The sequence below is a fragment of the Oncorhynchus mykiss genome, chromosome 27 (genome assembly GCF_057628025.1).
Source record: "Oncorhynchus mykiss isolate SJ-2025 chromosome 27, ASM5762802v1, whole genome shotgun sequence".
NCBI classification, from domain to species: Eukaryota; Metazoa; Chordata; class Actinopteri; order Salmoniformes; family Salmonidae; genus Oncorhynchus; species Oncorhynchus mykiss.
Window position 1 is genome coordinate 49,481,222 of NC_143048.1, and position 13,782 is coordinate 49,495,003.

Below are 13,782 nucleotides of genomic sequence, written 5' to 3' on the forward strand. Positions count from 1 at the left end.
TAGAGAGGACTGTCGATCCTACCACTGTTATGTAGAGAGGACTGTCTATCTGTTATGTAGAGAGGACTGTCGATCCTACCACTGTTATGTAGAGAGGACTGTCTATCTGTTATGTAGAGAGGACTGTCTATCTGTTATGTAGAGAGGACTGTCTATCTGTTATGTAGAGAGGTTTTTCTATCTGTTATGTAGAGAGGACTGTCTATCTGTTATGTAGAGAGGACTGTCTATCTGTTATGTAGAGAGGACTGTCTATCTGTTATGTAGAGAGGACTGTCTATCTGTTATGTAGAGAGGACTGTCTATCTGTTATGTAGAGAGGACTGTCTATCTGTTATGTAGAGAGGACTGTCGATCCTACCACTGTTATGTAGAGAGGACTGTCGATCCTACCACTGTTATGTAGAGAGGACTGTCGATCCTACCACTGTTATGTAGAGAGGACTGTCGATCCTACCACTGTTATGTAGAGAGGACTGTCTATCTGTTATGTAGAGAGGACTGTCGATCCTACCACTGTTATGTAGAGAGGACTGTCTATCTGTTATGTAGAGAGGACTGTCTATCTGTTATGTAGAGAGGACTGTCTATCTGTTATGTAGAGAGGACTTTCTATCTGTTATGTAGAGAGGACTGTCTATCTGTTATGTAGAGAGGACTGTCTATCTGTTATGTAGAGAGGACTGTCTATCTGTTATGTAGAGAGGACTGTCTATCTGTTATGTAGAGAGGACTGTCTATCTGTTATGTAGAGAGGACTGTCTATCTGTTATGTAGAGAGGACTGTCTATCTGTTATGTAGAGAGGACTGTCTATCTGTTATGTAGAGAGGACTGTCTATCTGTTATGTAGAGAGGACTGTCTATCTGTTATGTAGAGAGGACTGTCTATCTGTTATGTAGAGAGGACTGTCGATCCTACCACTGTTATGTAGAGAGGACTGTCGATCCTACCACTGTTATGTAGAGAGGACTGTCGATCCTACCACTGTTATGTAGAGAGGACTGTCGATCCTACCACTGTTATGTAGAGAGGACTGTCGATCCTAACACTGTTATGTAGAGGACTGTCGATCCTAACACTTATGTAGAGAGGACTGTCGATCCTACCACTGTTATGTAGAGAGGACTGTCGATCCTACCACTGTTATGTAGAGAGGACTGTCGATCCTACCACTGTTATGTAGAGAGGACTGTCGATCCTAACACTGTTATGTAGAGGACTGTCGATCCTACCACTGTTATGTAGAGAGGACTGTCGATCCTACCACTGTTATGTAGAGAGGACTGTCGATCCTACCACTGTTATGTAGAGAGGACTGTCGATCCTAACACTGTTATGTAGAGGACTGTCGATCCTACCACTGTTATGTAGAGAGGACTGTCGATCCTACAACTGTTATGTAGAGAGGACTGTCGATTCTACCACTGTTATGTAGAGAGGACTGTCGATCCTACCACTGTTATGTAGAGAGGACTGTCGATCCTAACACTGTTATGTAGAGGACTGTCGATCCTAACACTGTTATGTAGAGAGGACTGTCGATCCTACCACTGTTATGTAGAGAGGACTGTCGATCCTACCACTGTTATGTAGAGAGGACTGTCGATCCTACCACTGTTATGTAGAGAGGACTGTCTATCTGTTATGTAGAGAGGACTGTCGATCCTACCACTGTTATGTAGAGAGGACTGTCGATCCTACCACTGTTATGTAGAGAGGACTGTCGATCCTACCACTGTTATGTAGAGAGGACTGTCGATCCTACCACTGTTATGTAGAGAGGACTGTCGATCCTACCACTGTTATGTAGAGAGGACTGTCGATCCTACCACTGTTATTTAGAGAGGACTGTCGATCCTACCACTGTTATGTAGAGAGGACTGTCGATCCTACCACTGTTATGTAGAGGACTGTCGATCCTAACACTGTTATGTAGAGAGGACTGTCTATCTGTTATGTAGAGAGGACTGTCGATCCTACCACTGTTATGTAGAGAGGACTGTCGATCCTACCACTGTTATGTAGAGAGGACTGTCTATCTGTTATGTAGAGAGGACTGTCGATCCTACCACTGTTATGTAGAGAGGACTGTCTATCTGTTATGTAGAGAGGACTGTCTATCTGTCATGTAGAGAGGACTGTCTATCTGTTATGTAGAGAGGACTTTCTATCTGTTATGTAGAGAGGACTGTCTATCTGTTATGTAGAGAGGACTGTCTATCTGTTATGTAGAGAGGACTGTCTATCTGTTATGTAGAGAGGACTGTCTATCTGTTATGTAGAGAGGACTGTCTATCTGTTATGTAGAGAGGACTGTCTATCTGTTATGTAGAGAGGACTGTCGATCCTACCACTGTTATGTAGAGAGGACTGTCGATCCTACCACTGTTATGTAGAGAGGACTGTCGATCCTACCACTGTTATGTAGAGAGGACTGTCGATCCTACCACTGTTATGTAGAGAGGACTGTCTATCTGTTATGTAGAGAGGACTGTCGATCCTACCACTGTTATGTAGAGAGGACTGTCTATCTGTTATGTAGAGAGGACTGTCTATCTGTTATGTAGAGAGGACTGTCTATCTGTTATGTAGAGAGGACTTTCTATCTGTTATGTAGAGAGGACTGTCTATCTGTTATGTAGAGAGGACTGTCTATCTGTTATGTAGAGAGGACTGTCTATCTGTTATGTAGAGAGGACTGTCTATCTGTTATGTAGAGAGGACTGTCTATCTGTTATGTAGAGAGGACTGTCTATCTGTTATGTAGAGAGGACTGTCTATCTGTTATGTAGAGAGGACTGTCTATCTGTTATGTAGAGAGGACTGTCGATCCTACCACTGTTATGTAGAGAGGACTGTCGATCCTACCACTGTTATGTAGAGAGGACTGTCGATCCTACCACTGTTATGTAGAGAGGACTGTCGATCCTACCACTGTTATGTAGAGGACTGTCGATCCTAACACTGTTATGTAGAGGACTGTCGATCCTAACACTTATGTAGAGAGGACTGTCGATCCTACCACTGTTATGTAGAGAGGACTGTCGATCCTACCACTGTTATGTAGAGAGGACTGTCGATCCTAACACTGTTATGTAGAGGACTGTCGATCCTACCACTGTTATGTAGAGAGGACTGTCGATCCTACCACTGTTATGTAGAGAGGACTGTCGATCCTAACACTGTTATGTAGAGGACTGTCGATCCTAACACTGTTATGTAGAGAGGACTGTCGATCCTACCACTGTTATGTAGAGAGGACTGTCGATCCTACCACTGTTATGTAGAGAGGACTGTCGATCCTAACACTGTTATGTAGAGGACTGTCGATCCTAACACTGTTATGTAGAGAGGACTGTCGATCCTACCACTGTTATGTAGAGAGGACTGTCGATCCTACCACTGTTATGTAGAGAGGACTGTCGATCCTACCACTGTTATGTAGAGAGGACTGTCTATCTGTTATGTAGAGAGGACTGTCGATCCTACCACTGTTATGTAGAGAGGACTGTCGATCCTACCACTGTTATGTAGAGAGGACTGTCGATCCTACCACTGTTATGTAGAGAGGACTGTCGATCCTACCACTGTTATGTAGAGAGGACTGTCGATCCTACCACTGTTATTTAGAGAGGACTGTCGATCCTACCACTGTTATGTAGAGAGGACTGTCGATCCTACCACTGTTATGTAGAGGACTGTCGATCCTAACACTGTTATGTAGAGAGGACTGTCTATCTGTTATGTAGAGAGGACTGTCGATCCTACCACTGTTATGTAGAGAGGACTGTCGATCCTACCACTGTTATGTAGAGAGGACTGTCGATCCTACCACTGTTATGTAGAGAGGACTGTCGATCCTAACACTGTTATGTAGAGGACTGTCGATCCTACCACTGTTATGTAGAGAGGACTGTCGATCCTACCACTGTTATGTAGAGAGGACTGTCGATCCTACCACTGTTATGTAGAGAGGACTGTCGATTCTACCACTGTTATGTAGAGAGGACTGTCGATCCTACCACTGTTATGTAGAGAGGACTGTCGATCCTAACACTGTTATGTAGAGAGGACTGTCGATCCTACCACTGTTATGTAGAGAGGACTGTCGATCCTACCACTGTTATGTAGAGAGGACTGTCGATCCTACCACTGTTATGTAGAGAGGACTGTCGATCCTACCACTGTTATGTAGAGAGGACTGTCTATCTGTTATGTAGAGAGGACTGTCGATCCTACCACTGTTATGTAGAGAGGACTGTCGATCCTACCACTGTTATGTAGAGAGGACTGTCGATCCTACCACTGTTATGTAGAGAGGACTGTCGATCCTACCACTGTTATGTAGAGAGGACTGTCGATCCTACCACTGTTATGTAGAGAGGACTGTCGATCCTAACACTGTTATGTAGAGAGGACTGTCGATCCTACCACTGTTATGTAGAGAGGACTGCCGATCCTACCACTGTTATGTAGAGAGGACTGTCGATCCTACCACTGTTATGTAGAGAGGACTGTCTATCTGTTATGTAGAGAGGACTGTCTATCTGTTATGTAGAGAGGACTGTCTATCTGTTATGTAGAGAGGACTGTCTATCTGTTATGTAGAGAGGACTGTCTATCTGTTATGTAGAGAGGACTGTCTATCTGTTATGTAGAGAGGACTGTCTATCTGTTATGTAGAGAGGACTGTCTATCTGTTATGTAGAGAGGACTGTCTATCTGTTATGTAGAGAGGACTGTCTATCTGTTATGTAGAGAGGACTGTCGATCCTACCACTGTTATGTAGAGAGGACTGTCGATCCTACCACTGTTATGTAGAGAGGACTGTCGATTCTACCACTGTTATGGAGAGGACTGTCGATCCTACCACTGTTATGTAGAGAGGACTGTCGATCCTAACACTGTTATGTAGAGAGGACTGTCGATCCTACCACTGTTATGTAGAGAGGACTGTCGATCCTACCACTGTTATGTAGAGAGGACTGTCGATCCTAACACTGTTATGTAGAGGACTGTCGATCCTAACACTGTTATGTAGAGAGGACTGTCGATCCTACCACTGTTATGTAGAGAGGACTGTCGATCCTACCACTGTTATGTAGAGAGGACTGTCGATCCTACCACTGTTATGTAGAGAGGACTGTCGATCCTACCACTGTTATGTAGAGAGGACTGTCTATCTGTTATGTAGAGAGGACTGTCTATCTGTTATGTAGAGAGGACTGTCTATCTGTTATGTAGAGAGGACTGTCTATCTGTTATGTAGAGAGGACTGTCTATCTGTTATGTAGAGAGGACTGTCGATCCTACCACTGTTATGTAGAGAGGACTGTCTATCTGTTATGTAGAGAGGACTGTCGATCCTACCACTGTTATGTAGAGAAGACTGTCGATCCTACCACTGTTATGTAGAGAGGACTGTCGATCCTACCACTGTTATGTAGAGAGGACTGTCGATCCTACCACTGTTATTTAGAGAGGACTGTCGATCCTACCACTGTTATGTAGAGAGGACTGTCGATCCTAACACTGTTATGTAGAGGACTGTCGATCCTAACACTGTTATGTAGAGAGGACTGTCGATCCTACCACTGTTATGTAGAGAGGACTGTCGATCCTACCACTGTTATGTAGAGAGGACTGTCGATCCTACCACTGTTATGTAGAGAGGACTGTCTATCTGTTATGTAGAGAGGACTGTCGATCCTACCACTGTTATGTAGAGAGGACTGTCGATCCTACCACTGTTATGTAGAGAGGACTGTCGATCCTAACACTGTTATGTAGAGGACTGTCGATCCTACCACTGTTATGTAGAGAGGACTGTCTATCCTTCCACTGTTATGTAGAGAGGACTGTCGATCCTACCACTGTTATGTAGAGAGGACTGTCGATTCTACCACTGTTATGTAGAGAGGACTGTCGATCCTACCACTGTTATGTAGAGAGGACTGTCGATCCTAACACTTATGTAGAGAGGACTGTCGATCCTACCACTGTTATGTAGAGAGGACTGTCGATCCTACCACTGTTATGTAGAGAGGACTGTCGATCCTAACACTGTTATGTAGAGGACTGTCGATCCTACCACTGTTATGTAGAGAGGACTGTCGATCCTACCACTGTTATGTAGAGAGGACTGTCGATCCTACCACTGTTATGTAGAGAGGACTGTCGATCCTACCACTGTTATGTAGAGAGGACTGTCGATCCTACCACTGTTATGTAGATTGGACTGTCGATCCTACCACTGTTATGTAGAGAGGACTGTCGATCCTACCACTGTTATGTAGAGAGGACTGTCGATCCTACCACTGTTATGCTAAGGACTATTCTATTATACTGTCTCTTCTGTCCTCAGGTATGACAGCTATGGCCGTCTGACCAACGTGACCTACCCTACTGGCCTGGTTAGCAGCTACCGTACCGACACAGACAGCTCCGTCAGGGTGCAGGCAGAGGGCTCCGGCAAGGAAGACGTCACCATCACCACCAACCTGTCTGCTTCTGGAACCTTCTACATGCTCATGCAGGGTGAGTTAGCTGTTCTGTTTAATGAAGCTATCATTGGAATAGAAATTAAACCTTATGTAGAGAGGACTGTAGAGAGGACTGTCGATCCTACCACTGTTATGTAGAGAGGACTGTCGATCCTACCACTGTTATGTAGAGAGGACTGTCGATCCTACCGCTGTTATGATTACAGTCACAATTTACTGTGAGAGGGGGAAAACAAAATGGAGGAGTATTCTGTACTTCTCTCCATCAACATGTTTCAATGATCGTCATTTTGTCAAATAGCTCCCTAGTTATTTGTTTTGTTAACAGAATAGTCCTTTATACAGAGCTAGGGGTTACAGTATCACGTGTTCCTGACCATGTGACCAGAAGTAGGAAATAACTTAGACTAAAGCCTAGACGTGCTCTATTACTTTACTTTGATGTCTTCTTCAGTACAGGTTGATAATACTGATGATGATGATGATGATGATGATGGTGATGTCTTCTTCGGTACAGGTTGATAATAGTGATGATGATGATGATGATGATGGTGATGTCTTCTTCGGTACAGGTTGATAATAGTGATGATGATGATGATGATGATGATGGTGATGTCTTCTTCGGTACAGGTTGATAATAGTGATGATGATGATGATGATGATGGTGATGTCTTCTTCGGTACAGGTTGATAATAGTGATGATGATGATGATGATGATGATGATGGTGATGTCTTCTTCGGTACAGGTTGATAATAGTGATGATGATGATGATGGTAATGTCTTCTTCGGTACAGGTTGATAATAGTGATGATGATGATGATGGTGATGTCTTCTTCGGTACAGGTTGATAATAGTGATGATGATGATGATGATGTCTTCTTCAGTGCGGGTTTATAATGATGATGATGATGATGATGATGTCTTCAGTGCGGGTTGATAATGATGATGATGATGGTGATGTCTTCTTCGGGACAGGTTGATAATAGTGATGATGGTGATGATGATGATGGTGATGTCTTCTTCGGTACAGGTTGATAATAGTGATGATGATGATGATGATGATGATGTCTTCTTCAGTGCGGGTTGATAATGATGATGGTGATGTCTTCTTCGGTACAGGTTGATAATAGTGATGATGGTGATGATGATGATGGTGATGTCTTCTTCGGTACAGGTTGATAATAGTGAGGATGATGATGATGAAGGTGGTAAAAATTATGACGATGATGATGATCTCTTCTTCAGTACGGGTTGATTTAGGATCCTGTTGATTCATCATGATGTTTAGATCAGGGATGGCCATCTGCCGGCCCACCTTTTATAGGCCCACAGATAAATGTCCCAGTTTTCAGGAACTCAATTGGTGTCTCAGCCTGGTGTGTTGTGGTTTGTGCATCGTCAGTTTTTCTCTTGTTATGTCAGTCACTGACAGTCACTCAATTAGCCATGTCAGATAACATTATTTAGGTTGGTAGATAGTTTATCCAGATATCTAAACTTGTAGTAATCTCCCCTCCCCATGGCGAAATGTGTAGCATTGCAGCAAACTTGCAACATTTTGATGAGTTCAGTAATTTTTTTTCAGCCCCCACCCTCATCAAAGATGCCCATCCCTGGCTTGAATAAATCAATAGATTTGTTGTTCCTGCTCTCAGTTTGGCTCCGATTCTGAGCAGACCTCCCACACTCACACGTATTGAAAGCAGGAAAATATAGATTTTACGTCTCCAAACTTTAGCCATAAACACAGTTTTTGTCAACCAAGAAGAGAAAGCTTGTGTTTAGGAAATCCAATCAGTCAGAACTGGACAGAAGGTGTGGCTGAGGTCAGGACCTCTGATGTTTTAATGGGGTGTGTTCCAAACAGCACCCTAATCCCTATTGGCCCTGGTCAGGGGATAAAGTAGGGATGTATAGGGAACGGGGTGTAATTTGAGACTTAACCTTGCGTACTGTGGCGTTTTAATGTCGTATTTTGCGCCTGACCAACGGGCGTATTGATTACCGATTGATAGCTTTGAACTCTCCAGCCTCGTTTCACGTTCTGAGAAAAAAAAAAGATTAAAGATTTTTCCACCACTAATGTTTGATTTAAAAAAATACTCTCCCACACACACACACACACACACTCACACACACACTCACACACACACTCACACACACTCACACACACACACTCACACACACACACACACACACACACACACACACACACACACACACACACACACACACACACACACTCACACACTCACACACACACACACACACACACTCACACACACACACACACTCACACACACACACACACACACACACACACACACACACACACACACACACACACACACACACACTCACACTCACACTCACACTCACACACTCACACTCACACACACACGCACACACATATCGACACCATCGCTCCCAGAGTTAAAGAAGAGATGCCAACCCCATGTTCGCTGCGAGGTCAACAACCGCTGAGTTAAAGAAGAGATGCTGTGTTAAAGAAGAGATGCCAACCCCATGTTCGCTGCGAGGTCAACAACCGCTGAGTTAAAGAAGAGATGCCAACCCCATGTTCGCTGCGAGGTCAACAACCGCTGAGTTAAAGAAGAGATGCCAACCCCATGTTCGCTGTGAGGTCAACAACCGCTGAGTTAAAGAAGAGATGTTGTGTTAAAGAAGAGATGCCAACCCCATGTTCGCTGCGAGGTCAACAACCGCTGAGTTAAAGAAGAGATGCCAACCCCATGTTCGCTGCGAGGTCAACAACCGCTGAGTTAAAGAAGAGATGCTGTGTTAAAGAAGAGATGCCAACCCCATGTTCGCTGCGAGGTCAACAACCGCTGAGTTAAAGAAGAGATGCCAACCCCATGTTCGCTGTGAGGTCAACAACCGCTGAGTTAAAGAAGAGATGCTGTGTTAAAGAAGAGATGCCAACCCCATGTTCGCTGCGAGGTCAACAACCGCTGAGTTAAAGAAGAGATGCCAACCCCATGTTCGCTGCGAGGTCAACAACCGCTGAGTTAAAGAAGAGATGCCAACCCCATGTTTGCTGTGAGGTCAACAACCGCTGAGTTAAAGAAGAGATGTTGTGTTAAAGAAGAGATGCCAACCCCATGTTCGCTGTGAGGTCAACAACCGCTGAGTTAAAGAAGAGATGCCAACCCCATGTTCGCTGCGAGGTCAACAACCGCTGAGTTAAAGAAGAGATGTTGTGTTAAAGAAGAGATGCCAACCCCATGTTCGCTGCGAGGTCAACAACCGCTGAGTTAAAGAAGAGATGCTGAGTTAAAGAAGAGATGCCAACCCCATGTTCCCTGCGAGGTCAACAACCGTTTCTTTGTTGTTGTAACCCCCATTTTCTCCACAGTTTCGTGATATCCAATTGCGATCCGGTTTCGATCTTGTCTCATCGCTGCAACTCCCCAACGGGCTCGGGAGAGACGAAGGTCGAGTCATCCCTCCTCTGAAACATGACCCGCCACGCCTCGCTTCTTAACACTCGCTTAACCCGGAAACCAGCCGCACCAACGTATCGGAGGAAACACAGATATACATCTGCAGTGGTCCACTCACCTCTCAGACCTCTCCTCACATCTCTACTGTCTCCCACATCTCTACTGTCTCCCCTCCTCACATCTCTAGTGTCTCCTCTCCTCACATCTCTACTGTCTCCTCACATCTCTAGTGTCTCCTCTCCTCACATCTCTAGTGTCTCCTCTCCTCACATCTCTACCTTCTCCTCTCCTCACATCTCTAGTGTCTCCTCACATCTCTAGTGTCTCCTCACATCTCTAGTGTCTCCTCACATCTCTACTGGCTCCTCTCCGCACATCTCTAGTGTCTCCTCTCCTCACATCTCTACTGTCTCCTCTCCTCACATCTCTACTGTCTCCTCACATCTCTACTGTCTCCTCACCCCTCTACACTCTCCTCACATCTCTACTGTCTCCTCTCCTCACATCTCTAGTGTCTCCTCTCCTCACATCTCTAGTGTCTCCTCTCATCTCTACTGTCTCCTCTCATCTCTACTGTCTCCTCTCATCTCTACTGTCTCCTCACATCTCTACTGTCTCCTCACATTTCTACTGTCTCCTCACATTTCTACTGTCTCCTCACATCTCTACTGTCTCCTCACATCTCTACTGTTTCCTCTCCTCACATCTCTAGTGTCTCCTCTCCTCACATCTCTAGTGTCTGTTGTTGACCTCTCCTCACATCTCTACTGTCTCCTCTCCTGACATCTCTACTGCCTGTTGTTGACCTCTCCTCACATCTCTACTGTCTGTTGTTGACCTCTCCTCACATCTCTAGTGTCTCCCCACATATCTACTGTCTGTTGACCTCTCCTCACATCTCTACTGTCTCCTCTCCTCACATCTCTACTGTCTCCTCTCCTCACATCTCTACTGTCTCCTCTCCTCACATCTCTACTGTCTGTTGTTGACCTCTCCTCACATCTCTACTGTCTCCTCTCCTGACATCTCTACTGCCTGTTGTTGACCTCTCCTCACATCTCTACTGTCTGTTGTTGACCTCTCCTCACATCTCTAGTGTCTCCTCACATCTCTACTGTCTGTTGACCTCTCCTCACATCTCTACTGTCTCCTCTCCTCACATCTCTACTGTCTCCTCTCCTCACATCTCTACTGTCTCCTCTCCTCACATCTCTACTGCCTCCTCTCCTCACATCTCTACCGTCTGTTGTTGACCTCTCCTCACATCTCTACTGTCTGTTGTTGACCTCTCCTCACATCTCTACTGCCTCCTCTCCTCACATCTCTACTGTGTCCTCTCCTTACATCTCTACTGTCTGTTGTTGACCTCTCCTCACATCTCTACTGCCTCCTCTCCTCACATCTCTACCGTCTCCTCTCCTCACATCTCTACCGTCTCCTCTCCTCACATCTCTACCGTCTCCTCTCCTCACATCTCTACCGTCTCCACTCCTCACATCTCTACCGTCTCCTCTCCTCACATCTCTACTGTCTGTTGTTGACCTCTCCTCACATCTCTACTGTCTGTTGTTGACCTCTCCTCACATCTCTGTCTCCTCTCCTCACATCTCTACTGTTTGTTGTCTAATTGGTCAGTGACTGCTTTGTTGAGATGACCTTGTGCTGGACATCTGCTGAGAGAGGAGACAGGAGGCGAGGCACTGAGCCAGCCGTTTTGGTCTTAATGAATTCACTTTTGTCCGCTTGGAAAATTGAAAACAGTGCTGACTTTGTTGCATTCTTAGTAATCCATGTATTGCGTGTGTGTGGCGCTTGTGGAGATGTGTGTGATCACATGTGTTATTCTGAGCCCTCAACTGGTTTCACCCAGCCTCTGCAAAAGAGAGTAGACAGCTAACAAGATGAGCGTGAATAAAAAGGAGGAAATGTTTAGTCTTGTATTATGTTAGATTAAATCTTCCTGGCTGGCGAGGGAGGGCTCAGAGCTCAGCTGTGAGTTCTATTCCGCTGTTTAGCTGTGTTTTGATTGGATTACCAATGCCAGTGTTCAACATTCCTTCCTGTAAGCCTCAGAACGGCGGCGGATTCCTGATTTCTCCAACGGAATATTCAGCATGCATTAGAGTGATGCTGTGAAGCACCTATTCCCACTTCCTGCAGCCTAGCTGGCTGAGTGAGTGAGTGAGTGAGTGAGTGAGTGAGTGAGTGAGTGAGTGAGTGAGTGAGTGACCAGGCCAGGCCAGGCCAGGCCAGGCCAGGCCAGAGAGTAATACATCCTCAGAGCTTCTCTTATTATCTGTGTCCTAAACAGCTCCCTATTCCCTATATTGTCCCATAGGGCTCTGGTCCAAATTAGTGCATTATACAGGGAATAGAGTGCAATTTGGGCCTGAGACATTTTGTTTTTTATTTAACTAGGCAAGTCAGTTAAGAACAAATTCTTATTTACAATGACGGCCTAGGAACAGTGGGTTAACTGCCTGTTCAGGGGCAGAACTACATACAGTGCCTTCAGGAAAGTATTCAGACCCCTTGACTTTTTCCACATTTTGTTACGTTACAGCCTTCTAAAATGTGTTCAATCATTTTTTTCAGCAATCGACACACAAACCCCATAATGACATCACAATACCCCACAATGACTAAGTGAAAACAGGTTTTTAGAAATGTTTGCCATTTTTTTACTAATAAAAAAACTGAAATATCTTATTTACATAAGTATTCAGACTCTTTGGTATGAGATTCAAAATTGAGCTCAGGTGCATCCTGTTTCCATTGCTTGTCCTTGCGATGTTTCAACAACTACATTGGAGTCCACTTGTGGTAAATTCAATTGATTAAACATGATTTGGAAAGGCACACACCTGTTTATATATGGTCCCACAGTTGGCAGTGTATGTCAGAGCAAAAACCAAGCCATGAGGTCGAAGGAATTGTCCGTAGAGCTCTGAGACAGGATTGTATCGAGGCACAGATCTGGGGAAGGGTACCAAAACATTTATACAGCATTGAAGGTCCCCAAGAACACAGTGGCCTCCATCATTCTTAAATGTAAGAAGTTTGGAACCACCCAGACTCTTCCTAGAGCTGGTCAATCAGCCAAACTGACCAAGGGCCTTGGTCAGGGAGGTGACCAACAACCTGATGGTCACTCTGACAAAACTCCAGAGTTCCTCTGTAGAGATGGGAGAACCATTCAGAAGGACAACTATCTCTGCAGCACTCCACCTATCAGGCCTCTATGGTAGAGTAGCCAGACGGAAGCCACTCCTCAGTAAAAGGCACATGACAACCCACTTGGAGTTTTCCAAAAGGCACCTAAAGGACTCTCAGACCATGACAAACAAGATTCTCTGGTCTGATGAAACCAAGATTGAACTCTTTGGCCTGAATGCCAAGCGCTACGTCTGGGGGAAACCTGACACCATCCCTACGGTGAAGCATGGTGGTGGCAGCATCATGTTGTGGGGATGTTTTTCAGAGGCAGGGACTGGGAGACTAGTCAGGATCAAGAAAAAGATGAACGGAGCAAAGTACAGATATCCTTGATGAAAACCTGCTCCAGAGCGCTCAGAACCTCAGACTGGGGCGAAGGTTCACCTTCCAGCTGGACAACGACCCTAAGCACACAGCCAAGACAACGCAGGAGTGGCTTCGGAACAAGTCTCTGATGTCCTTGAGTGGCCCAGCCAGAGGCCGGACTTGAACCCGATCAAACATCTCCAGAGAGATCTGAAAATAGCTGTGCAGCGACGCTCCCCATCCAACCTGACAGAGCTTGAGAGGATCTGCAGAGAAGAATGAGAGAAA

At 45.2% G+C, this 13,782-nt stretch overlaps 1 protein-coding gene across 2 annotated transcripts in view; it reads left to right on the forward strand.

Moving 5' to 3' along the window:
* Nucleotides 1-13,782, forward strand: part of LOC110503028 (teneurin-4) — a 332,490-nt gene that overhangs the window by 214,086 nt on the left and 104,622 nt on the right. For both annotated transcript variants that reach the window (XM_090224046.1, XM_090224045.1), the window contains one exon: nucleotides 6,369-6,541. In XM_090224046.1, the coding sequence (XP_090080172.1) occupies nucleotides 6,369-6,541 (173 nt within the window). The remainder of the gene's footprint in view (nucleotides 1-6,368; nucleotides 6,542-13,782) is intronic.